The sequence below is a fragment of the Takifugu flavidus genome, chromosome 12 (assembly GCF_003711565.1).
Source record: "Takifugu flavidus isolate HTHZ2018 chromosome 12, ASM371156v2, whole genome shotgun sequence".
Taxonomy (NCBI): Eukaryota; Metazoa; Chordata; class Actinopteri; order Tetraodontiformes; family Tetraodontidae; genus Takifugu; species Takifugu flavidus.
Window position 1 is genome coordinate 4,973,452 of NC_079531.1, and position 26,443 is coordinate 4,999,894.

At 46.1% G+C, this 26,443-nt stretch overlaps 1 protein-coding gene across 1 annotated transcript in view; it reads right to left on the reverse strand.

Moving 5' to 3' along the window:
- The window catches only part of nxn (nucleoredoxin), a 34,944-nt gene that overhangs the window by 3,311 nt on the left and 5,190 nt on the right, over positions 1 to 26,443 (reverse strand). Inside the window, exons 2-7 of the mRNA XM_057048704.1 lie at positions 5,078 to 5,195; positions 3,366 to 3,499; positions 2,207 to 2,307; positions 1,961 to 2,067; positions 1,297 to 1,476; positions 958 to 1,082 (exon numbers count right to left, since the gene is read on the reverse strand). Coding sequence (XP_056904684.1) covers positions 958 to 1,082; positions 1,297 to 1,476; positions 1,961 to 2,067; positions 2,207 to 2,307; positions 3,366 to 3,499; positions 5,078 to 5,195 — 765 coding nt within the window. The remainder of the gene's footprint in view (positions 1 to 957; positions 1,083 to 1,296; positions 1,477 to 1,960; positions 2,068 to 2,206; positions 2,308 to 3,365; positions 3,500 to 5,077; positions 5,196 to 26,443) is intronic.

The window sequence follows — 26,443 nt, forward strand, 5'->3', positions numbered from 1 at the left end:
GAAATTAAAGAGAAAACCAGTTATTTTTTAATGTTTGCATCAAGAAATCGGAATTCGCTCCAGCGTCGTTTAGCTGCATACGGCCCACTGAGACTGCCAACATAGTGCTACCGCATGGACACCAAAAACCCAGCAGCTGGCATCGACTGTACAGCTACCACTGCTAACAAACGCCCGAGGAAACAAGACCGAGTCTAGGGACTTTTGAAACTCTGAAATCCCCCTGATCTCAAAAAAGAAAAACCTGAGGATCTAAATCCAGCCAGAATTCACACATGGTTGTAAAAATAGACTGCAGCAACAAAAATAAAGGCACAGTCCTCAGAAATACAGTGGTTTTTTGTGTTTAGGTCAACATGAAATGCAGGATTGGAGCTTTTTTTTTTTTGCTGTGCACAGGCTCGACTTTTCAAGGCTGACCCCTCTGCCGAGAATGAGCCGAAAGTCAGACAGATAGCACATGTGCGCAGACCCCGCGGCCGAAACCCGAGCCGGGTCCTGACGTGCGATGAGAAAACCAGCACGGTTTGTGCAGACTGCTGGGAAGGAGGAGATCTGGGCAGCTAATCTGGCAATCGTCTCAACCCGGAGCATTGTAAATGTCAAGATGGAACAACAGGAGATAATAAGAGTTATAAAAACTCTGGGGAAGACGTGGGAGCAGATGAAGAAAGAGATGGGGGGAGGAGTGGTGGATCTTTAGAGATGAAGATTCATTATAAAGACGGCCAGCTGATGAATATGATCCTTAAACAAACCCTGTGCATATAACCATAATACAGGTATTGGTGGACCCCATATGAACAGAAAAATATAGAGATAGTGGAAGAATAAGTGTTCAAACAAGCGATTAACTATTAAATTGCAAGGAAACAATGACAGATGAGCTACAGGCCAACAACAGCCATGAGAACATGCACACGATGGTATTTTACTGCCTCGAGTGGCTTATCTCACCTCTCCAGCCACAAAGAACAGCAGCGGCATCTCCTCCTCCTTGGCTTTGTACTTGGCCATAAGCTTCTCTGCTATAGGCTGAATGAGCTCTTTGGCTGGCTCCAATTCACCTTCCTCCTCAGCATCTGAAGGAGACAGAAGTACGTTCAAAGAGGAGAGAAGACGACGCCTGGGGCGAGAAAAATGACTCAAGTGGCAATAAAGAAAGGAGAGGTGACTGTGATCACACTGGGGCGGCATTCGGGTTTATCCACGGCATGAATTCCGACCGGTTGCACCGAATTGAGCGGAATATATTTCTGCGGACCCCGCGGTTCGCCTCCATTACGTCAGACTCACCCACGAACAGGACGAGGCAGGGCCCTTCGTGAAGTTGCACGGCGTTGGACTCGCTCAGCTCCAGCACAGGCCGAGGGTGCCAGGGAAAGAGGCGGCACTCTGGGTCGTTCAGAACTTCCACACGGCCCTGTCGCGTGATCATGTGCCCTTCTGCGTCCAGCAGGATCAGCGTCGGGATACCTGAAACATAAGGGGGAAGGGTTAAACCGGTAGGGGAAGGAAGGAGCTCAAAGGTTTGCTCCTCTATTGTCTGTCAGTCTGCTACCAATCCTGACAGTCCCACTTGTTTCCAGCACCGGTGCTGCACACGTGAACTGAAATCAACAAATGCTGGAGGCCCGCACGGAAAGTCCAGAGCGCGGGAGGGGAACGGCACAGGCTCGTTTCTCCCCGCATTCTTCACATTCTTTACGGGAGGGGCAAGAGGGAGATAGAACGCCGACCATTGACGACATCATCCTCGGTCATCGAAAAAGGGACAAATCGAGACAAATCGGGGGGGGGGCAGCATTCCTCAGGCTTCAGAGCGTTTTGTGTTTTCCATCATGCGACTGCTCGGCACAGGCAGCTGTCGGCTATCGTGCTTTCATTTAGCAACATAAACCCCATCAGAAAACCCTCTCTCCTCGGCTCCAAGGATGCCGGTGCAGCTGCAGGAGCTTACCTTGTATTCCGTAGAGTCTGTTGAGTCGTGATCGCCGGGCTTCGTCTGAATACGGCACTGCCAGCCACGGCATCTCGCTAAAGTACTGCTTAAATGACTCCTCAGACCTGGATGAGATTGGAAGGCACCAGAGAGAGAGAAGAGAGAGAGAGAGAGAGAGGAAGAGAGGGAGGGAGAGACAAAGCAGATGGTGATTTTGGTGATCTGGGAGATTGATGATCTCCAAGTCAACAGCATGACCTCTACCTGTCGGCACTGACAAACACGATCTCAAACTTCTGTCCTGATTCCTTGACGGCTCGATAAGTTTCCACCAGAACTCGTGTCAAACTCCGGCAAGGGGGGCACTGATGGAGAGAGGGAGGGAGAGAGAGAAAGAGAGAGAGATGAGAGAGGAGGACCGTGAGTGACTTACACAGCAAATATGTGACTGAACAATTCGACTCGATCGCTTTAGGTATTTCCTGGATCCCTTTCAAACCCTAATCCGACAGGCCTGTGTGCGATTGTGCGCGTGCTCCTGTCAGGGGAAGGGCGATGGTATGGCTAGCATTACGATGACGTCAGAGTGTCATGGCAGCGTGAAGGAAAACACGGCACAGGGTGAAATTGCCAATGCCTGTATCATCTCTGCTGGCTTTCCTAATGGTGAACTATAAAGCAAAGCAAACATGACATTTTCCAGATATACGGGGTTGATTTTGATGCATATTATTAATAAATGTGAGGTTATAAATGCAGACACCTTCTTGGGCTTATTTGTCTCCAGAACCAAACCCTGAGGCAGCTGTATATATTTGAAGCTATTTCAGGTTCCAGAAATTGACATTTCTTACACATAGAATTGTTTATATTTCCACAAGATTTAGTAGCAGGAACGTGTTAAACCTCTGCCAATAAACAGCCGTAAAGGCTCCTGCGACCCGCCCTTTCCAGTTTTGTGAGGCTCTCAGCTCCAGGCGTCGCTGCTCTGAGAAACTGGTCTCCGAGGTGACGACTTTGGCATCTGCCACGCCGACTGGTCTCAGAAGAGTTCGAGCTGCATCTCATCAGGAGCCATCCGCTGATACAGTCCCTTTCATGCGCCTCTGCCTCGCGACCTTTACTGGATGATGGACGTTCCGGTGGGGAACGAGACAATGGCGATGATGTCAGCGGTGCATGGTTAGCGACGCACACACGCAGACCAAAGCCCAGGGGTGGCGGTGAAAAGATGGATGGGCACAGTTAACCGCTGTTAATGTAAACAGGCGCAAACAATAGCCTCGCCTACACCCTCCTGTTCCTCTGTCTTATCTGTCTCCACTCTGTTTTCCTCCTCTGCTTTGCTGACGACGTCCATTTTTCCTCACATCGCCACGCACGGAGAACAGCAGAAACATCTAAAAAGCCTTTCTGTGCTCACCCAGTGTGCAGAGAAGTAGACTCCCACGTAGTGCCCTTCCAGAGAGCTGCTGTCGGTCGTCTGCCTGTTGTTCCTCAGCAGAGGTCCCGCTACTACCTCTGCAAAAGGCTTTGGTCCCCAGGGGAACTCCAGTCCTGCCACAAAAATGGCAAGGTGGAGCAAGTGACTATTAATCATGTTCATCACATTTGTTTCATTAAATTATACAGAAAATTACTGTATAACCCAAAGCAGTTAACCTTTTTAAAATGGAATGCTTATAAATGTCCATGATTTATTAATATACAGTATGTGCAGGCTGGGGAGAAAAAAAGGGAATAAAACCCCAAAACACTGCTTCTACGTTTCAGGCAGTTGTCATTGTTGCTTCCTCTAGAGATCCATTTGGTCCGGCCGGATTAAACATGTGGTAATCGTAAATAAAGCCGGCTATGGCTGCTTCATAATGGCCTCTTTATGCAGGCCTGATTGTCGAGGGCTTCATTAGGCAGGAGCGACACGTCTGCACTGCACTGCCGCAGCATTTTATTGTTGTTCTGATTGGAAAAGTGCTCTCCATCGTGCCGCCGCAGGCTCGGCTGCTGCCACTCAAGTCGGGCTTTAGTGAGTGAAAGGCACAGGGTTCTGATTCGTTCCGCTGCCCCTTCCCAGCCCAATTTCTCTGCTCCCTTTCCTCACTTAAACTCTGGCTAATATAGCCAAATTGATTTGTCACAGCAGAGCTACCTCTGGGAACGGGAAAGATCAAAATCTCTGATAAAGGCCGACGCACGCATTTAAGGCCGTACTGGTCTTTGTCAGAGGCCAGGAATGAACCTCCCTTCTGTTTGTCAGGACACTAAATCAATAGTTTATATTACCACTGACTAGAGTGGCTTTTATTAAGTTGGCTGCAAAACTTCACACAAAACTTCACAGACTGGATTTTGCAATCCTGTAAGTTCGATTCCTGCTTCCAACATGTTCGGCAGAGGCCAAGTTTCTCTTGAGGGAACATCCTCGGGGGGGAGGGAGTTTGGTGAGAGCAGCACTGTAGTTTAGGATACATCACTGCATCACTGCGTCATTCTGTCCGCACATGTTAGAGGTGCAGCGGTCCGTCTTTCAGATGATTTAAGTTACTGCAGCTCTTTATTAATTGCTGCTATTGAATTGGGAGGAAATATGGTGATTGACAGATGTGGGATTGCTTTCTGGACACCTCATGTTCAACTCCCTGGAATGTGATGAACTAGAAACTTGTCCAATGTCAATTTAATCAACTTTAATATTACTTAAAGAATTAAAAACAGACCTGCTGTTCCCTCCCTATAAGTTATTGTCCAAAGCAAGATAAATCCTGGCTCTTCTATTAAAGGGACTAAAATCCTGCTCTTTAAAGTCCATCTTTATCTAATATCTAGAGGACAGCACTATTGCGCAAATTGTGTTTCAGTTACATTCCATATTCTTCTCACTTTGAGGGAAACTCCAATTCCATGACCCAAAGGTCACAGACACTTAAAAACACCATGAATTCAAAGAATTAAATTAGACTAGTGTTGCAGACAAATGTGTGAGAAAATGAACTGTTTTCCTGCCTTCCTGACCTCTTGGTAAACAGCGGCGCTTTTGGAGTTTAATGACCGGTGCTCGTGTTCGACGGTTAAGGTCAGACCTTGAGGTCAAGGGCCGTAGTGGTGCCTTAACTAAAAGAATGCGCGTGTCCTCACCTTTAGGGTCATCTCTGACCACCAGTAGACCGTTTCGACACACGACCTTCCCCGTCACCGTGTCCACAAACACCAGGGAGGGAATACTGGTCACCTTGTACTTGTTCCACAGCTTCATCTGGAAAAGAATTAGGCAGGAATATTTAAGATCGGAGAATCAGCCGAGGCAACAACCACATCTTGTGCGCAGTAACAATAAAGTTTATAGGACAAATGCTCTCAGTGTTGTTTAAAGAGGCTCCGGAGAACAGAATCATAAAAATAAAGGAATGCGGTCTGCACAGAGGTGAAGTATCAGCCAGCTCAGGGGCACGTCTTTCTTTGCTTCGTCCAGACTAAAGTGAAAGCTAAAAAAAAAGAGCTTCCTTTGATCTGCAGTAAAGAAAATTGAGCCCTGTGTGTTACTGGACCTTTAACAGTCTATTCTTATTTTCATAGGAACTTCTGAGAATCCAAAGGTCTTAAAGTTATCATTAAACGTCTGATACGAAGCTTCGTATTAATACAGCCTCATGAAATCCCAAAGGGTCTCTATGGGCTGAAATGTGGGGATAGACCCACAGCGTTAATGGAGTTCAGAGATCAGTCAAGTCCTGAACATTCAAAAAAAAAAAAAAAAGCAGATCAAGCATTCCGCATATCCCAGAGTCACTTTCCATATCAGAGGGAGGGGTCCTACGCAGAATATAAAAAGAGCTGTCTCTTGTAAAAAGTGGCAATCAGCAGCGTACAATGCAGCTTCAGCAAGAAAAAAAAGTTTCAGAGCCAAAGAGGAACAGCTGTGTTCAGAAATCAAATGTCACCATGATTTCTGTCACCATCTTCTATTTAAACCCACTTCTGCAGCCTTCAGGGTTCAATGAATTGTTTTCATCTTCTTGCACATAAAAGCAGGTCTCCATGAAGAGTCTGGTCTGCTTATAAAGGTTTTTGAAATGTATAACGCCGGATAAATAAATTTTTTTTAGCGTTATCACCCCTGCTGTGAAAATCTCCTATCAGTACCGTGCCAAGTCAAAAATAAACTCCAATTTTGGAGGTGGCACTAATGCACCTAAACAGCAGCAGGATAATAAACAACACACTCTTGTACACACCTTGAAAAGCTGTCTTCAAGAGACACAAGAGCTGGAATAATAAGACAAGCTTCCATCTTCTGGAGGTAAGGAATAATGATACACTTGTAATATAAAATATAATATATATCATTTTTGACACGAGTGATTTCCAGGACAATAAAGTTTTGTTGCTTTTTTTGTGGAAACACTCCATCGTAACAGCTGGAGCCGTCCGAGAAGGCCGATTCTTTATGGCGCGTCTCCCTTTTCCGCGGGTTAAACACAGCTTTATACAGTCTTCAGATGGTGACCACACGGTCCCCCGTGACAGCAGAGGTCAGACGCTCCGTCACACGGACAAGACTGCCCGGAGCCTCATTACAACGTTGGTCTGGAGGTTTGTCAAAGGCAGCGTCTGCCACTGTCAACAGATTTACCGCACCGGCCGCGCCGCTCGGGAAACTCAGTCAAAGGGGTTTTTGTAGGCGTTGTCTCAGTGTCTCCGAGAGCTGACGTGCATAGAGGCCGTTTTGATCAGATGGCCTCTGTAATCCAGATTGTTAATCCAAGAGAGTCAGACTGAGCCCAAAGGGACCTTCAGAGGAGCATCAGGGAAAAGGACAGTGATCTGCTGACAGCTCTGATTAACACTCAGTTATTCCATATCAAGACCCACGAGAATTCACAGGAATGGAGGCAAACTGGCGGGTAGTGCCAATCAAGATTACGACAAACCGATGTCACCGAACTTGGACCAAAAAATCTGAAGCCAGATGAGCCGCTATGTCGTGTTGGAGCAGAACGATAAAGACGGCGAACACGCCCGCGAGCCCTGTTCGACTTGTTGGTTTATTTGTTTTTCTGTTGTTTTTTTTTACACTCGCGTGTTTCTGACTCTGTTGCAGGACCCACACTGTTGAAATATTCAACACGCCCGTTGCTAAGAGGATGTTGCTTTAAAAGGCGGACAACGCTGCACGGAGCGACCTCAGAGGTAGACGCGGCGCTTCTTCTTTGTCTTGTTAATAATTAACGACAACATCACATCACATCTGCAGGTCAGAGTGGTCCCACATGCTGAACCCTGTCAGGGTTCATATCTGCTTTTAGAATGAAAGGCCTGCTATGATTTCAGGGAGGGGGGGAGGGGGGTTCTGGACCTTGTACTGTCCAAAGCAAAATGTCCTGGTAGCCTGTCACAAAGAGAACAAAATCAATGTTTGCACACCGAAAAACAGGAATTCATTTTCCGTGGAGGGTTGGAAAGGAATTTCTTTGCCGCCAAACTCGTAAAATGACAGCGCCTTCACAACAACAATGCTGCTGCCTTCTCACAAAGAGAACACATGAGGATCGCATTCCGTAGCCACGCGGTTCGCCTGAAACAGCGTTTCATTGTCAAGAGCCGCAGGCTGCCGATTATATCAGAGACAATAATGGCAGGATCTGATGTGATGTGTTGTGCCAACAGCACATGTAAATCAGCCTGTCAAGACGGCTCTCGTTCTTGGCAGTATCAAAATTCCCCAGTTTAATTACAGTATTGGCACAATTCCTCTCTAACTCTCTCAATATTTACATTGTTCTTGCGTGATTTAAACATCAACACGCTGAAAAAGTATTACGTTTCTCTGCCGTGGGTCAAGATTTGGTGCATTTCGAATGAGGAGATTCTCGTGAGATTTGTTTGGGAACTTGATCGAATCCAACTGGGCCGCTGACTCATCCCACTCACTTGATTCTCATTTTCCTTGCCCCAGCATGGACCAGACCCTTACAGGCTACAGACCCGTGCGAGCTGCCCTTAAGTTAACCCCTGAAATGATGATGATAAAAGACCATTTTTACTGTTGTGCACATATGTTAAGAATACTTACAGCTGAGCAATCATATACAGCAAACTACTTACAGACCACACTAATCACATCGAGCTTGCACTGGCTTTCCCTCAGCCCTTTCTCTTCATTATCGTTGGAGTGTAAAAACATGCACCGGTGCAGCAAATTGGGCTATTTAGGCACACGTTTTATACCAATAACCCCTGGTGGGAGGGCCCATCAACTGTCAATTTAGGGAGAGGTGGGAATCTGTTGTGACAGTCCATTTCCTCCGTCAGAGAGGCTGGCGTTGGCGCCGCGCTAAGCTCAGTGCATCGTGCTAATTGGATCACGCATGACTGCGGATCTGCATCCAGAAGACACGCGGGTATGCCCACTGCTGGGGCTGGTGGAATAAGCCAGGACTGGAAATGAAATCGAGGCAATGATCACCAAAATACTGATTATTTCAACTGTAGCTCAGCTAAAGAAACGGGTAAACAGCACGCTCCCAATCGCTGCCTCTTTGCGCTAGATGGCAACACTGCGGCCTTGGAGGAGGCTAGCTCACGAAGAAGGCCCTTAAGAGATCTCGAGAACCCCATGCGGTGAAATTCTGCCAGTAAGTAGCAGGTTCCTGCAGTGAATCCTCCCTGTTGAGAGCTGTAGAATGGAAGCAATTTCATCACTCTACACCTCCAATTCACCGGCGATTGCCCCAGATTCATCTACTCCCAGGTCGGATTTCACTGGCCCGGTCAGGCCCGAGATATTTTTCAGGTGCTCCGAGTTGCTGCTTTGCTCCAATACGGGCACCACTGAGGACATGAGAGCCGCTGCGACGCTGAGAGCAGCCTTTAATGTTTCACCACTCCATTAAGGATGGTGACGGTCTGGTTCAAAATGTTCACTTCACCGGATTCAGAGACTAGAACTGTGTCATTTGAGGTCTCCTCTGTAGCACAAAAGAAGAATTTTTGTCTTTGGTTTGAATCGAGATTCTTTTTTAAAGCACAGTTTGGGGGAAAATGAATGTTTTCCGCATTAACTCAGCAGTAGAGTTTAGAGCTGCCTTTCGCAATAAAATTAAAATGAGGATGACACATTTACCATTGAATATTTCACATTTTACCATCACTGACGAGGGTGAAACAACTTTCTCATCCCCTTTGACCCAGCAGACGTCCCGTCCACCATGTGGCACAAACCGCTGTTCAATCCGCTCACAAGCTTCTCGGTGACCGTCTGTCACCGCTTCAAAAGCCTGTTGCCGCTCTTCAGTCATACAACTGTCACACTCCTACCGGGATTTCAGCAAACACTACACCGGCTACATGTTACTGCACACTTCCACGTGTGTTGCTATCACTTTACGCTGTCAAACGTCCATAGAGCTTAAATCCCGGGACAGCTGCGGAGCGGATGCCTTCTCCCCGGGCTAAACCCTACCTCCTAAAAACCAGGCTAACATGTTCTCATGGTGCTTTTTTTTTTAAAAGAAAAAACACATCTCTGCTTCATTTTTTTTTTTTTTTTAAATCCACCAACTGCAGCTTAAGTCTACCAGGATAAACAACAAGGGAAGAAAATGCCCAGTTTTGGTGAAATCAATCCAGACAAATTGTGGATTTGAAGAATATTGTTATGATAAAGAGGAGGGGAAATCTTACTATTCTTAACTTTTTCTCCATCCCTTTCAGAAGCATCTTTCTCTTTAAAACGTGTCTAGAAACAGGCAAAGAATTTAGAATTCGACTGCTTAAATGAATAAAAAGCTCACAGAAGAAATTGGAATTGGAACTGGAGTTTGATCGATGATTTGGGTAATATCTGCTCTAAATTTTAAATAAAACACAATAAAAAAAAAACCCAGCAGGTTCCTCTCATGCTGCCTGAGAGTGTTCTATTCATCCCCTGTTAGGCTCATCTCGGTGGCGGATATTTCAGAATGCAGGCGGGGGGCACACTGGCTAAATTGCTTTTCTGATAAAGACCCCCTGTTGTCAAGGCAACGCCCCCCACCCGATCAGACAAACACAAAGTCAGGACTGGTCATTGAGTGCCAGACACATTGTGAGCTCTTGGTTAATAATTCAGTGATAAATTAATGGTTCTTTGAGAGCAGCAGTTGGCTGAATGTCAGCGAGAGAGAAAGAGAGAGAGAGGGGCAGAAAGAAAGGGCGAGAGAGAATCTCTCTTTTCAGTCTTTTCAGGACAAAAGCGATGTCCTGAATACAGGCTCTAAATCCAAACTTGACCCTGTACAGCAAAAAGTTTTTATGTCGTGAAGAATGTGGCATAAAAAGGAAAGGGAGGGTTGTAAAGGAGTAAAAAGCCAGGGCTCAATAGGTATCTGCAGCATTGTCTCTCTACAGGCGTGGGCTGGCCCTGGAGGGCTACATTCAGCGGGGCCAAAGGTCAGAACAGTAGGGGGTGCATTCCTAAATCCCAGTGGTGTTTAGAGCAGTCTGCCTGCATCCCTGCCCCCATATCCTTACTGTTCTCTCTCTCTATCAGCTATCCCCTCCTGTAGTTCCATCTGGTACATCACAAAAAGCGTCACCCTTCTGCACACACGCAGATGCGCTAATGTGGAAAAAATGTAAATTGCGTCTCTGCGCTTTATTGTCTCACCCTTGTTTGACCACAAATATGCTTTTTCAGCAAAATCTCCACTTACGAGGCCGAAAACGAAACCCGCCAAAGACATCTGGCTGTCATGTCGTGCATTTTTAAGAATCTCTAAGTTGTTGAGCTCACTTTCCCTGTCAAAAGAGTGGAAGCAAGCGCTGCAGACATGCTGTAGCGGGTGCCAGCGGCTCAATAAAACATTGCAGATATAGTAAAGGTCGTACAAACCTCCACGTCATTTAAAAGCTCCTTTTTTATATTTTTAAAGTGATACGTTTGTCATATAAGGGCTGTTATGTTGAAACTGTTATTGGACAAATAGCAGATTTTTGTGTAACAAAAGTTGCGTAATATTACCTTCTCAAAATGTCAGAATCCAGTGGTTTTACCATTTTACTGGGTGGAATGAAGATTCGATTTCATTCCATGAAGATGGGAGAAGCCATTGTGCATCGTTTGAGTGAACTACTGTAACTTCTAATTTTAGAGGATTTACATGCAGATATACAATATGTATAGTCTCTGAAATGTAATTTTGGAAAATTATCTGCATTTAATTACAACCTTAGTTGGCTTTAACTGGGTACCACTGATGATTCCACCATCCTGGTTCCTCAGTTAGCTATAACTCACACATTTATACCATCAGCCTGCATTTCATCAAGTGGAGGCCTGCAGGGTCCAACAGACAGCCAGATAGAGACGATAAAGCCGAGCTGGTCTGGCGCTGGACCAGTTGGACCTGCTTTATCAGTTACCTCGGCGTGAACCTCTGAGACGGGCATTATGTACTCGCAGCGATTGGCCAACTGCTGACCTGGAGAGCTCTGTGCATTTTTAAGATTTTTATTTTTTTTAAATCACATCTGTGCCAAAAGGTAATACAGCACAGTCCCTCAGCTGTAATCCAATAAAGAATGGAATTACTCGTCTGAGATTTACAGAGAAATCTCTGTGAAAGTCTGCTCATTAAATCCTTGATTAAGCTGTGCGCTCTGGAAAATTGTGGGTGTCGATTACATATTAATAGTTGTGCAAAACACACAAGAATGAGCCTTTAAGCACAACTTGACTTTACATCTTTGTGCACATGCAGCTAATTTAGCTGCACTCTGCAAACAGACCCGCAGCGACTACCCATAAGCATCCACACTGCCGTTGTGCAGATACCCCAGTTTCCTGGAGAGTTGGCAGAGGGAGCTGGAGGAGGGGCTCAGACTGCTTCCCCTCTTGTAACCTCCATTTGACCTCACATTTAGCTCCCACCGCTCCTCCCCGCGCCGGAGCCCATGGAAGTCTTCGGCTAAGTCCCTGATCCCATCACAAGGGGGGACATTAATATGTATGGAAATTGGAGGGAAATGTTTCAGACATGCTAACGGTGATGTGTGCATAATCAGGAGGAACTGGCTTCCACATATAGCAATCTTCCCAACATATCATTATAGTTATATGGCGGGCTTGCTCTTATTGGATTAAACAGTGCATAAAATGAGCACACATAATAAGAGCATGCAAAAAATGTATAAAATGACTGTTTGCAACTGTAGACAATATCCAAAGGATGGAAGAGAAGATAGAATACCTGTTCCCCCTTTTAATAATCTGCTGCAGTAAAATAAGCGCCTCCTCGTCCTTTGCAAACAAGTCAGCTGCCCTGAGACGATGTCATTGTGCTGGTGTTCCCTACGTGTCATAATGCCACCGGTGAGCCTTTATTCACATACTTCCTATATATGCTCCCAGCACATGCTGTGCCAAGGACAGTAACAACATGATATACACTATGTGATGTCAGGATAGCTCCAATTGTACCCTCCACCGCCTGCAAGGAGTCAAATAAATCACAGTGACACCTCGCGTCTGGTGCGCCTCATAAAAGCAGACATAAGTGGTCCGAGGCCTCAGCAGGAGAACACACACATACATAAAGGCCTTTTCACCACCACCACCAACCTGCCATGTAAGCTGGAAATGGTTCACCTATTACCTGAGCTGCACGCAGCTCTCTGGTGGCAACTGTTTACACAGTGTAAGCTTAAATCCACCCATTAGTCCATTTCTTCCTTAAGTCCTACTCTCTTCTAAAGCCACATCTGTTTGACTACTGCAGACAAAACCCACCGTGCTACATCTGGAAGCTCTGTCTGTCCCCCAGCCACCCGCCTTAGCCCAGACGTGCTTTATGCTCAGCTCATCCTCCGCCTGCCACCACCCCTCCAACACTTTTCACGTGATGGCAATTCCCACGAGCTCCTTCTCAAATATAATCAGTCCATGCGGGCCTGTTGGAGAGAGACTGCGGGGCAGAGATTTCATTTTATCTGGATTCAGTTTTGTATAAAATGTCATACAAATCAAATATTCATCAAGCCTGGGCCAAGTGAGATGGGATGCACTGCTGAAGACCTTGTAGTGCCAAACAATAACCATTTAATATGACATAAAGGTATGTAATCAATAGGTGTCTTCACCTTGAAATTAATTAGGAGGACTGGGATGGAATTTCACAATATTTATAGCGTGTCCAATGCCTCACAGTGAGTGAATAATCTTAAAGTAGATAAAGCAAATCAAAGAAATGCTGGAATTGGTGGTTTAAATCGAAGACACAAAGAGGTTTGGAAAAGCACAATGAAACACTGAAGACAAAAAAATCAAAACGTATCCTATTGGGACGATGACATCAGAGGCAGTTTAAGAGGGACTGCTCATCTGGCTGGTGTCAGGTCTGCAGGCATGAGGAGCCTGGACAGCAAACAAGAGGTCACCTTCTGCAGCAGGAGCCCTGCGATCACCCCACCAGGCAACAAAGATGTTATAAAACAGCCCGATGTGCAGCTCGGAGCCAGACCCCTACTGAGCCGCAAAATAAACATGCCTCAATTTCCGAGATCCATTAGGTCAAGGCTGCTCAGGCAGCACAGTGACTCCACTGTCTTCGACTTCCCTCCCAAAGCTCATCCCTCCAGAAACTCTTTGGAGTTCCATCTGGCCAGGCTCCATTTAACATATTGAAACAATGTGTTGTCACATTATATAATTTGTTGCAGCCTCACTCCAGCATTACATTTGGACAAATCTCTGAGTAATAATCTAAAATCCTTCGACATTCTATCCACTTTGGCATGTGGTAGAGGGTTGACAAAACCAGCAAAAATATTCACCTATGAGTGGACAAAACCATTACATTCTTGGCCAACGTGCGCTCCAACTAGCGGGACCGCGAGAGCCGTATCGAGTATGCCGATTGTTCCAGCCCTCTAATGCAGTCCAGAGAACGTTTTCGACAGTAGCACGCCTCGTGGTTGGGGTTAGCAGACGGACGTCATCGCGTTTACAGCACGGCTGTGGAATTCCGGGGCCGGGATTTGCGCACCTTATGGTGGAAATTGATTTTATCCATAGTCACTCGCACGGGATGCAATTCAAAATGTTTGGGGGGGGGGGGGAGGGGTTTGCATCATGGACCAGGTCAGAACAGCTACTTTTACACCAAAATAAGTCAACCACCACCACAAGTTTTTAGGTACACAACTGCAAAGTTGCTTATTCATATGAACTTTGTGATTGTTGCTGTTAATAATATATGCACCAAAATTGTATGTAGCCAGTTGTGGTTCTTGTGTGATTAACACATCAAATATAACTTTACATTAAAAAACACATTAAATTAGAATAATTCTATTATACTAAACAGGTCCACCAAAAAGACTAACTGGTCCAAAAAAAAACCCTCCACATATATTGGTACCAACAATAACAACCTTATCTCAAATCATACCTCTTCTATTTTAGTTTTTATAGTTTTTATAGTACATATTTGTGGTGTGGAGCCAAGCCGTTTGAAAACACATTCAAAAACAAGAATGTTGAGTGTTCTTCCCATAAATAATCAGCTACAAACCACTTCAAAATATCAGTAAGTATTCAGAATATTCCCTTTTTCCCCAGCCAAACCATTTAAAAAAATATATCCCAAAAAATAAAGAAAACTTTAGATGTGATTTCAAACACATGGAAGCGCATTAATATGAGAACTGTTGAGGCTGTTTAGATTGAAATTCAAACAAGCAGTGTTTTAAACCTTTAAATATGCACTGGGCTGCTTTTCACACATGGTTAGCTTAAACCTTAAAATACTGTAAAGTCATTAAACTACTACATTCCGCTAAACTGTTGGTAAAGGACAAGACAGTCCAAATCACCCAGAGAGGAAGGCAGCAGACCCAAGTGTCAATTTTCAGGGTCAGATCCCCCATTGGTGGGCTGCGATCATCAAGGAGGGACTCGGGTTCAGAGTTCAAGCCTTTAAAAGTCTCGCTACAACAGCGCAGCCTTCATGTCATCTGCTCGCGCTTAACCTTTGGGAGACCCCCGGCAACTGTTTCAGAGAGCAGGGTTTTTTCTTTTGCCAAAACCTGAGATTAGGGGAAACTTTTGGTTTTCAGTTGCAGCTAAGCTCCGCGTCGGCTAACGTATTCTTAAACCCGTTAGGTAGCAGAGGGATAAAATCCACCCACGGAGCTGGAGAGGCAACAGAGGTCAAACAGAATGGAGTAAATGACCCGACTGCAGCATGCAAATGATAATATATGAATACGAACTAAATCTATAGGCTATATTTTCCAAGACTGGAAGGTACAAGCGATAGAAATGGGATAAAATATTGATACAGTGACAGAAAACCATCGTCTTTCCTCAGAATCACTATATTAATTTTTAAAAGTGGCATGTTACACAGCCATCCCCATCAAGCTGACTCTCTGGCGTCGCTTCCTCATGGCTACATGGATTACAAATGAATGCTCCAGCTTCTGCTGTACATTTCCAATTTGCCATGATGAACCATAGTAGCTGTTCTCCACTGGTGGATTTAAAGCCCCCAACACATAACTACTTCTAATTAACTGCACTGGAGTTGAAGGCTATCACAAACAGGCCCTTTCATTTGCGCTAAAACCAGATGTGTCGGCTTTTAAATGAACCAACAGACACAAATGAGCGCCCTCTTCAAGACGGCGAGCCGTCTTAAAATGGGATTTGTCTTCGCCACATCAGCAAGGAACAGAACAGTAGCTAAGAATGAAACTATAACATCCTCGGTCACAGAGACAAAGACGACGGTTCTCTGTGCACTTGAAGTTTCCGCCGCCTTGCGAAGACGGAGCGGCATCAGAGGGACAGGCGCGCCTGCCGGTGCGTTTGTAATTCAGCTCCACGGGTGTGACAGACAGATCTGAGGCCGCCCACAGACGCAGGCAGGGGTCACCCATCCCCGCTAAACCTCCGCTTCCCACAGAAGTCTCATTCCCGCCGTCGTTCCTCGCGTTCACTTTTACAGAGGCAAAATCCAGGATCTCCCTCTTCATTTTTTTTCTATTATCAGTTAGGAAATATCGGTGATCGTCTCCAGGACTCCTGCAATAACCAGCCTGTAGTTAAAATGAGCACCCGTTTTGTACATTTCTGAGAGCGAGGCAGACTACCAGGATTCTAATCGGCCTCCGTGTTTAGAATAGAGGGGGGAATTCTTAATATTTGCCATCAGGGAAGGTAATGGAAGAAACGTGCTGCGGATTTGTCTTGAGAATCTGTTTATTCCTTTTACAGGCAGGAGGAGAACCGGGCACAAACGTGAGCCGGAGAGACAGATCTGTACCATCTCTGAGCCGCTACGGCTGAAATACACAACGGTGTCTGGAGGAAAGGTGAAGCAGGAAAAAGTCTGAAATCAAATCACTGAAAAAAAATTAGGATTCACACAAAATAGTGACGGGGGGGGGGGGGGTCCTTTGATGGAATTTCTGTGCAGGAAATTTGCACATTACTGCAAACAAAACAGAGGAAGAGGAAGACTCCAGAGCTGCTCACGTATAGCAAAACAATAGTAAAATAGATCAAACCATTAGGATGAATGTCATGCTAAATCTTCTATCTGTATAAATATACAGTATAATCGGACTAATGGGGAAACCTTGCTGTTCTGTGCTGGTTTTGAAAAGTTTTCCAGGGAAATGCTATAATGTTTTCCACTTAGAAGAGGAAGTCCTGGACAGTTACGCAGGCAGACAGATGAGCTGTTGTACTTCAAACAAAAAAGGAGTCAGAAATAGGCCAACATTTTAACTGAGAACCAAGGCCTTCCCATTAGAATGAGTCATGGAAGACCACAAGCAGCGGTCGAAAAAATGCAACAGCCAACAGCAGATTAAAAGCAAAAAAAAAAAAAAGGTGGGAGGGGGAGGTTTCCCAGCAACAGGCATGAAAGGTAATCATCAGCTTTCTGCCTTCTTCTCCTTCATTAACGCAAATGCGAGCCGCAGCGGTTAATGCCATTAGCGATCCCGACGGCCTGGATGGAGCTCGGAGACAAAGAGGACACACATTGGGTGAGGTGCTCTCCCTGCGCCTGTGGCTGCCTGGAATGTGCCGCGGGTTAACTGGGTTTATAAATAACTGTCAGACACAAAAGGCACTGCTGTTCTAAGACGGACCGCTCGACGGCGCGAGCGCGCCGCCCTCCCAGTTACAGCGTCGGCATCTCGGTGGAGACGTAAGGACGTGGCGATCCTGATCCCGACAGACCCTGCATCATGGGGCTGCTGCCTAGAACAGTCAAAGCGACCTTTAGGTGGAGACAAGGTGGTAGTGTGGTGCTTTGTGGGTGAAGTAAGTGGCGTTTGGTCCCTTTAAAAATCAATCAATACTTGTGTAATCCAGTCAGACGGTGCTGCCAGATGTCTGACCCCTTCAGTGGCACCAAAAACCCAACACTTATGTAAGGCCATTGCATAAAAAGGTACACAAAGTGTCAGACCAACTGCTGATATCAGGTTTAGGCTAATGCTACCACCAACTGTGGTGGTTGGAAGTGAACTCATTTATTTGAGCTAACTTTGGCTCAAAGGCCGGGAGAAACAGCGTGATCTTAGAGTAGATAACAGGCTATATAGAGACTGAAAACCACAGAGAGTGGCTCACGGATCAGTTTGCATTCCTTGGTTCGGACCATTGCTGTATCCTTCAGTTCAGGTCATGAGTGAAACAGGATGAAATTAATGTCATTGTTTACAGAACCGCACATAAAACATCCCGCTCCATCGCCGCTGTGTTGGCGATGACACCTTTTTTTGCTGAAATCACACCATGGACTGGCTTGTTGACAGCCCGGATGTTTTCTGTGTGAACAAAAAAACAAATGTCGACCCCCACAAAAGGAACCACAAAAACCTGCTTTTTCAATTAACTTAACGGCTTAAAGACGCAACGGTCTCAGCTCCAGCAGCCATCACATGATAGTGGCAGCATGGTGTTGTGTGTGTGTGTGTGTGTGTATAATGGTTGGAAATGACTCAGGCAGTGTGTTGCTGTGGATGGGGCTTCTGTTTTGACTGCTCCACAACTGATGGGAACAATCGGGATCAGCGTTTCCACACCCACCGCCTTCGCGTCTCCCCTCCCGGTTGCACGGAGGCTGGCATCTGCTGCACCTGGAGCTTAACCAAGACAGAAATCCGTCTGGTTTTCGCTTTCTGCCGCTTTCGTCATCTTTCAAGGCCTCTGTTCCCTTCCTTTTCTCCTCTCCCCTCCCCCTTTTTTGTACTCCGAATGAAGGACAGCAATGGGTTGCATTGAGCGTGGCAGGAGTCAGGGGAGGAGGGGGTGAAAAGGTAACGGGTTACACAATAGACGGTCACGCCGCATTTACACGTGTTTTTATTTTTTGGGGGCATTTGAAATGTAAAAAGGGCCACACTGCTTTCTCTTTATGTACATCCTGGTTTTTGCACAATACAACAAAGCATCCTTTACCTGCTTTTTACACTGAAAGAGAAATTCTGTGGGAGGCGCGATGTTTTCAGGGGAATATTTTGTGGTGGGTGTTTCTATTTCACCCTGTGGGCGCGACGTGACCGACAGTCAACAGTGAAAGTCAATGCGGGCAAATTGAAATCAGATAACGGGAAAATTCTAAAAAAACCCACATAATCCCAGTTTGTTGTCATACATGATGCACCTCCAGGCACCACAAGGAATGATGGCTCATAAATAAAGAGGAATAGGAAAGGCTTTTATCTGCGTTGACTGTTCCACATCCAAATCCTGGTTGAAATGGCCCTAATCTGCAAATAAGGTGGCCTCTCAATGTTCTTGAGGAGCCCACCGTCTGATGCAGCTCGATATAGAGCGGATCTAATTAAATGCTGTTCCACATTGACAGGATTGAGGGAATCTATACCTTTCCGCCCACTTCCTCCTGCCTGTGACTGGCACTCGGTGTAATGCATCCGGGCACGGATCGCAAGCGAAAGCGAGCCCTGTGCACGCAGACGACCAGCGGGCATTGTGGCTCCGCAGCTGCATAATGGCCATGAAGCTGTATCACCACAGTGAAACCGCTTTAGAGGATTTATGCAGGGGCTCTCCTCCAGGAGTATCCTGTAATGTCCCTCCCCACGTCAGCTTAATTATAGATTTAGCTTCGCCTCCCTCGTCTTAACCTCATCTATTCTCTTGTTTGTTGTCGCCTGCTTCAGGGCTTCGGATACAGACACGTCTAGCTGGTGTTTTACTCCGCTCGCTGCCAAATACCGACCAGGAAACTGCGGCGTGTCGAACATGTAGCGTACGCGGTGGGCTGCAGAGCACACTGTTTGCACGCGGTTCGTTTTCCAACACAAACCGACCAAATCCGAGTGCTGAGTGCGGGTTCGCTCACAGCTCTAAACGGACAATTAACAGGCAGGACTGAGGGCCAACTCTCGCTGCACCGCGGCGCTCGGTCAGTGACGTCGCCTTGCGTCAGTGCTGCAGAGCTAAACGTTCGCAGTGAAAAATGTGACGGCATCCGAGCTGAGAGCGCGTGATAAACAACAGGCCAAGTGTCCTGGAGGTCCAGTTTGGAGCTCAGCTGCACGACTGCAACCCCCCCATCTCTGTTTATGGAGTCAGTCACGTTTGTTGAGACAACAGAACAACTGGTGCAGCTCGGCACCTGCTGCTTAATGCGACCGACTGCGACGGCTGCCCCAGGAATGAGCTTGCTGAAATAATATTTAGCATTTCTGGCAGATAATCTAGCACGAGTGGACCGCGCAGGCCGCTCTCTGCCGCTGCAATTTGCACGGGTTCTCTGCAGAATTTATGGGCCTGAACCCTTTCCTACCATATCATGTGACTTAATACCATAACAGCCCACTTTAAAACCAGCTTGACTTTGCTGGGGCTCTCTCAGACTGCATGTAGAAAGTAAATGGCCCCCAAGCTGACAGAATAAACCCGAACATTGTATGATTGAGTGCCCAGAAGAGTATATTCATCATTGCGCATGCATGAACATACAGGATTTAACCAGAATAGCTGGAAGCCATCAAAAAAGACACTTATAGGACGCAGTTCTGTAGCTCAATTTATCCATTGTTAAGTTACCTATAGTTTGAAAAGCTCCGATTCCGACGAGCTCCCTGCACCTCTGTCACAAATGGCTGTTTATATTAACGCGGGTTTGTCCCTGAATCAGACAAACAGTTGTACATCTTTACACCCCCCCCACCCAAGAGGAATACAATGTTCACTTGTGCACATCGGTCTGGGTGGTCTGGCCAAGTGAGCTACAAATGGGCCAGACTGAACTGGTTGAGTCCAGATTGGACTTTTGTACAGGACACGTCTTCCCTCTCCAACTTGTCTCCCTCCGGTGAAATAAAGGGGCCTGACAATGCCGCCGTTTCCTCGTTTTTAACTAGCACGCAGGCCTCGGGAATTGTGTCATTGTTTCCAGAAGGGGAGCGAGTCAGCAGTTCTGCACATTGCACAACAAAAACAAACTAAATGAAAAAACCTCCACCTCCAGTCTACATGATTTACTCGTGAAGACGAAGCGTCGCAACGCTGCTTTTATACGTTTCCTCCCGTCTCAGAGTAGAGCTCACCCCCTGCTTCAACCCTGCAATACATCCACAGCACTTCTCCCCTCCTTCCTCTTCAGATCTTAATGATTAAGTGAGGTAATTGCCCAAAATAGCTCAGGGTCCATTCAGCCCAGCAGTCTGGTCCCCTTAGCAACAGAGATCTCCAGCCCGGATGATGATTTCCTGTCTCTCTCTATCTCCAGCTGCTGCTGCTGCATCGTTTTTCTGAAGCTACAGTATATTTTACACAATTCCTATATTTCAGAGACTGTAAACTGGAGACAGTGGGGTGTTTGGACAAGAAAATACTGTGATTTATGTTTTAAATATTTAACTCCACGCACAAGGACAAACAATATTCATCAGACAGCGTTTTCACCCGTAAGAATGGACAGAGTGAAACTGGCGTGCTAAAGAGGCGTAAATGCTATTTGTCATTGTCCCGTCCTCAGAGACTGTGGCACAGATGCAATCACACGTTGCCGTGGTTACGGAGCTGTCAAATGAATAGTAGACTTGACACTCAAACCTGAGCCTGAAAAACTTAACAGTTTTAAACCAAAAACATGCAAATTATTATTATTGATTAAAAAAGAGTAACTCTATTAGATTTCCTTAGGGAGTCAAACGGTAACATCTTCTCACAGCTCAACATTCTGAGAAAAAAAAGTACGTGAGGGCGGCAGTTTATTTGATTACCGGTTGCTCAATTGCTGCAGTGTTGTGTACCATTAAGGCACATCACGTCAAAAGGTCCCTCTCACTGTAGTGATAATGTTTAAAAGACATGAAGACGTGTGTCTGGCAGAGCAGGAAAAACGGAATAAATCTCTCGTGTGAATCAAAAAGCATATTTCACGTGGATTTTGTGCGATCATTTCCAAATGCCAGTAAAGCATTGGAAATATTCCAAGATCTTTCACCCTTATCTCTCGAAAGCTGCAAACTGGGGCTCCATCAATGATGCCAGAACTCACAAAGAAGTGACCATCGATGGTAATGGCCCATGCTGAACTAAAGCCCTGCAGCAGGAGTGCACGGCTGAGGCGAAACGGGTCCCATCAAGAGAGCTTTGCATGCATCAAGCGGCGCGGCGCACCCTGCTAATAATCACCAGCATATCAGCCTTGGAGCTGCCTCTGCGCTCCGTGGAAGCCCATTATCCCCATGTTTCAGCATGCTCTATTTAGCTGTTTGAAGTGGATTTCTGGGTCGTCGCTGGTTTTCCGGCCCTCCTCAAGCGCCAACTTAACTCACTTAGGCGGAATGACAGTGACGCCTGTCGCAGCCCGGGAGCAGAGAGAATGAATCACTCGGCAGGAGCAGGAATGAAAAGAGCGCCTCTTGTTCCAAGAGGCTAACCACCACAGAAGCTCAGAGTGACTTCATGAGCAGCTCTCTTTTTTTTTTTTTCCTCCTCGGTTCCCACCATGAGAAGGACCAAGAACCGCTGACCAAAGCCTGCAAACGTCTGGCTCCCAGCAGCCAGCCTTTGATCTACAATTACCACGCGTCTGTTGCCATTCTGCTTAGTGAAAAGGATGCCCATTACACGAGGAGGTGAATAATTACACTTCTAATTAGCTAAAAGTGCTTTTTTTAATTATTTTTTTTAAATGCTCGCTAAACAGTGTGGCAACACTACAAAAGAAGCAGACAAGGACGGGAATTTAAAAATAATCGGAAGCATTAGACGCTGATCTGCACCCAAGCATCAACAGTATTAAGTGATGAAAGCCAAAAGATTGAAGTATCAATGTGGGAAATTATGTCTTCCAAATCAGAAAAAGACCCCAACTTTTCATCTCTTCAAGTCTGGTCAAAACCAATATTCCATGATGAGCGATATCAAAGCAATATCAAAGCCAATTTTAAACAAGGAAGTGGTCACATCACCTACCGCTGTGAATATTTTCACACACCTCAACCAACACAAAAGACTATTTGCTAAATATATTCAACATATTTGACACTGTGGATGTTACAGAGGCATAACTGCATCCCTGTTATCTATTACACACCGCTGTTTATAATTATTTTGCATCTTTTTTTTAAAATTACTTTGGCTCTGCTATAACAGACAGTTTACAACCCCTGGGAGTAATTAAGTGTGGAATTACTTGGAAGCCTGAATGAGTGTGAAATCATGTACGCAACACAACTGTGTTGCCTTTATTTTAAAGGCAGCTTTATGAACACATAGGCGAACAAACATGAGCCGTCAGACGTGTTTGAGGATTAGATTTTAAGCAACACCATGAGTTTAACGCCAAAAATGCAAGAACTTCACCGATGTGACGCGAATCTCCCACCCACCCCAACATTAGCGGAACTTCTAAACAGTATTTTTTTGGGTTAGGGAGTGAGTGAAAATGGTATGCACAGCTCCAGGAACAGAAAGTCAATATCTCCCAAACAACCGATTCAATGTGGGGAGAAAATGTAGATCTTCCAGAATAAAGCGTAACGGTGAATGAGGGTAACAGTGAAGTATTCAGTAAGAAGCGTCGCAGCACTTCCAAATGCTTAAATATGCTCGCTGAGCACAGCAGGGGGCGTGGCCAGTTGAGGGGGCTGCTGAGGACAGGTTGAATTTGTGCGTGTTTACGTGTGTGTGTGTCTGGTAAACGGGATTACGCGGGGCCAGTGATGAGGGCGTTAGAGCCCGAGAGAGTGTGCAGAAGAGGTGGAACACGTGCAGGAAATGAAACTCGGTCCATTCAGATGAAACACAGGTGACTGAGATCCAGGTCAGCACGTCGGGCGCGCTCGCCACCCATAATCACAAAAATGACTTAATGGTCACGTCTCCATCAGAGCACAAATACAGGAAGATTGCAGGCCGTCCCCAGCACGGGAGCAGCAAAACACACGGCTGGAGCGATGTGCTATTCAAATAAACCGAGTCTTTAGCATAATTTGACCAAAGAGACGGCCTGCTGGACTGGCTCCTTTTTTCAGTGGCTGCCTTTGGCAGGCAGAGATGACAGAGTGCTGCTCATCTGGGGAAAATGGCCGGGCGGGATGATAGTTGAGCGCAGAGGCAAAAACCCACCGTGTCTGTGAATGCAATTATCAAAGTCCTTAAGCTGAGATTACGCACGATGAAGATGAGCTGCCATTGAAAAAGGACAAAAAGGGGAAAAGTGGAAATGAAAAAGGCCAATTTTTCTTCTGTCTCCACACAATCCTTTTTTGACCATTTAAGCTTTTTTTTTGGTATTTGTACGTGGTTTTCTCAATTTTCAAAGAAAAAAAAGGGAGCTGGCCATCCTTCACAACATTCTGGATCCATAAACCATGTTGCGCCCCACCCAATACTGACAAATGGCAAAAAAATCTACCCATCGCAACGCCACCGAGTTTAAACCATAACGCATCCGCAATGTAGCGGCCGAGCTTTCTTCTATGTTTTGTTGAGCCCAACACGTTAACATTTGCCGGAGATGCATTCAGGTTTCTTGGAAATGACTCACAGGCAGAAGTACTGACCCGCTTTCCAACATGGTGCAACAGTCCAGTAAATCCTGACTGTTACTCCATCGACACTTCTCTCCCCAGCAAAGACGAAAACAGCTGCACTCGCATGATAGCGCCTGAGCTAGCATGCTGCAGTAATTATTTCAGCGGCCCACAGCTGCTCACACTTCAGCACGGACAAACACATAAAATTAGACCGTGAATGAAGTTTGGTTTCTTTATCTTGCACCAGAACCAGCGGCGCATTCTGGCACCTCCACAAAAAAAGCCACCACCCCCTCCTCGTCGCCTGGAACAGATTTCCCCTCATTTAGATAAAGCGTTCGATGCGTTTGCATAATAAGCGGCGGTCTTTGCGCCTCCTGTGAAGCGGACGAGGCAGGAAATCAGAAGTTGCAGCCATAATCACAGCATGTAAGTATCAAAGTCTGAAGAAACATCAAGGCGAACACGGTCATTTCTCAGGGACCGTTCTGAATACACGCAGTTTTGCTACGTGTTTCAACTTCCTTTAAGGCCGCAAGAAAAAGGTTAAAACATCGTTTGCTGCTGCCAAAACCTTTGGCTGATAGTCAGCTCTGACGAGTGACGTGAAACAGGAATCGCACACGTTTAACATCAGGCTGCAGTGAGAGCGAGGAACAGCAGCCGAGAGGACAAGCAAACCAACGCTGCTCCTCCAGATGACTTCGGTGCCGCTCCTCTCAGGAATGAACGCGGCGGGCTTTCCCTCCTCTGCACCAACCTGGAATGTTTCTAAAAAAGGAGATTAATTGCCTGATACAATTCATGTAAAACGCCGCTTTGATGTCTTGTGATCCTGCTTTGATGCCAATCACCAGAGTAATTACACGCGCCGAACACATCCCCACCCTGTTAAAAAAAGATCCCCCCCTCCCTCACGGCGACCCTCGCGCTGTTAACCCTCTCAAGCTTCAGCAATTCCAACGCTCGGCATTCCATAAAGCACCTGTGAGGAGTCCCTCAGCCTTGAGAGACTGGCTGGTGCTGGGTTCTGAAACGGGGGTGAGGACGAGGTTCGTCTCGGCTGCTCAGACGACGAGCACCTGGACCAACAAAGCCTTGAGCGGACTCAGAAACACCAGAGGAATTATTACAGGTGTTGGCTTTTCGGCTGGTCCCTAGCTTCTGGACAGCAACATTATAAAACGATGCCTTTATCTCAGAAATCAATAGATCCAATCAGTCGAACCACTAGAACTTGTGCTGCAGACTGAGATTTGACGTTTGAGAGGAGATTTAAAAGCTCCCCAGTGGAAGAACTGGTGCACATCAGACAGCAACCATAAACTGTGATAAATATATGTGCTGATGCTTTTCTTCTATAAACAGCTCGTGATCCTACCCTGACGGTGCAGATGTGGGAATCTCAAAGACGTGTCGCAGCACATCCCTCGTCACTACAATACAGCTATTAATTAGCGCAAGTCGTAGCCTCGACGGCATTGATGTGCTGTTTACATTCTTCTCCAATAACTGACACGACTTGACATGCTTAAAAATAAATGACACTTGGATCCGACCTCATTCCGTTCTGAACATTCGCTCATTTTAATTGGCTGCTCGTGCTTTCAGACCTCCTGGGGACAAATTAGCAACACACCGCTCCCAGGAGGAAATCTGACAGGGACGGGGCGTGGCACGTGTCCTCCCGTGGACAGAGTCTGGGCAACACACCTCTGAAGCCTTCTTTGCTTTTCTTCTTTTTTTTTTTTTTAAATTCACACTAGAGTAAAAAAATAAATAAAAGCAACAACCCCATTTTACAGCAATTCTTTTCATTTTATCATCAGCATCTTTCTTTTCAGGACGCCTCATATGGCTGAGGCCCTCGCTGCAGACCATAATTACAGATAAAATGAGATGAGGGAAACATACATGACTTGGCAGGAACATTGGCGCTCCTTCATCTCATTTCTCTGCCTCACTTCATCAAATTTGCAAGTATCGTTAAAAGCAAGGACGACGGGAAGGGATGGGGGGGGGGGTTTGAACTCGATTATTAACCTTGGTCGTCCACCTTCGGAAAAAAGTAAGCATCCTGACCAAGGAGTGCTGCGGTTGCCAGAGTAGAACCGTGTACACAGAGCACACCTGCTGCTTCCAAAACCAGCAGTGCTGTCAAATGAGCAGGCGGTGAGTGACGCGCCGCTGAGCCGAGGACCAGAGGGACCCCCCCCTTATTTATTCTGCCTTTGCCCACTCCCACGCTCGCACCATCTCCTTACTCAGTCTATTGACTCCTACGTCTGCACAAATGGTCCTATTTCAGGATCACGCAGGTTGGCACTCTGCATGTGGAACTGAAAAGTGGGAGGCAAATTTATTCTTGGCTTCAGATGAAGAAAAAGTCCTAAATTGCTCTTGAATCATGAAAATTGGCGATGCGCAGCTAACTTGGCAAATCAATATTAACCAATATTGATGTATCCAGCTGTCTCTGCA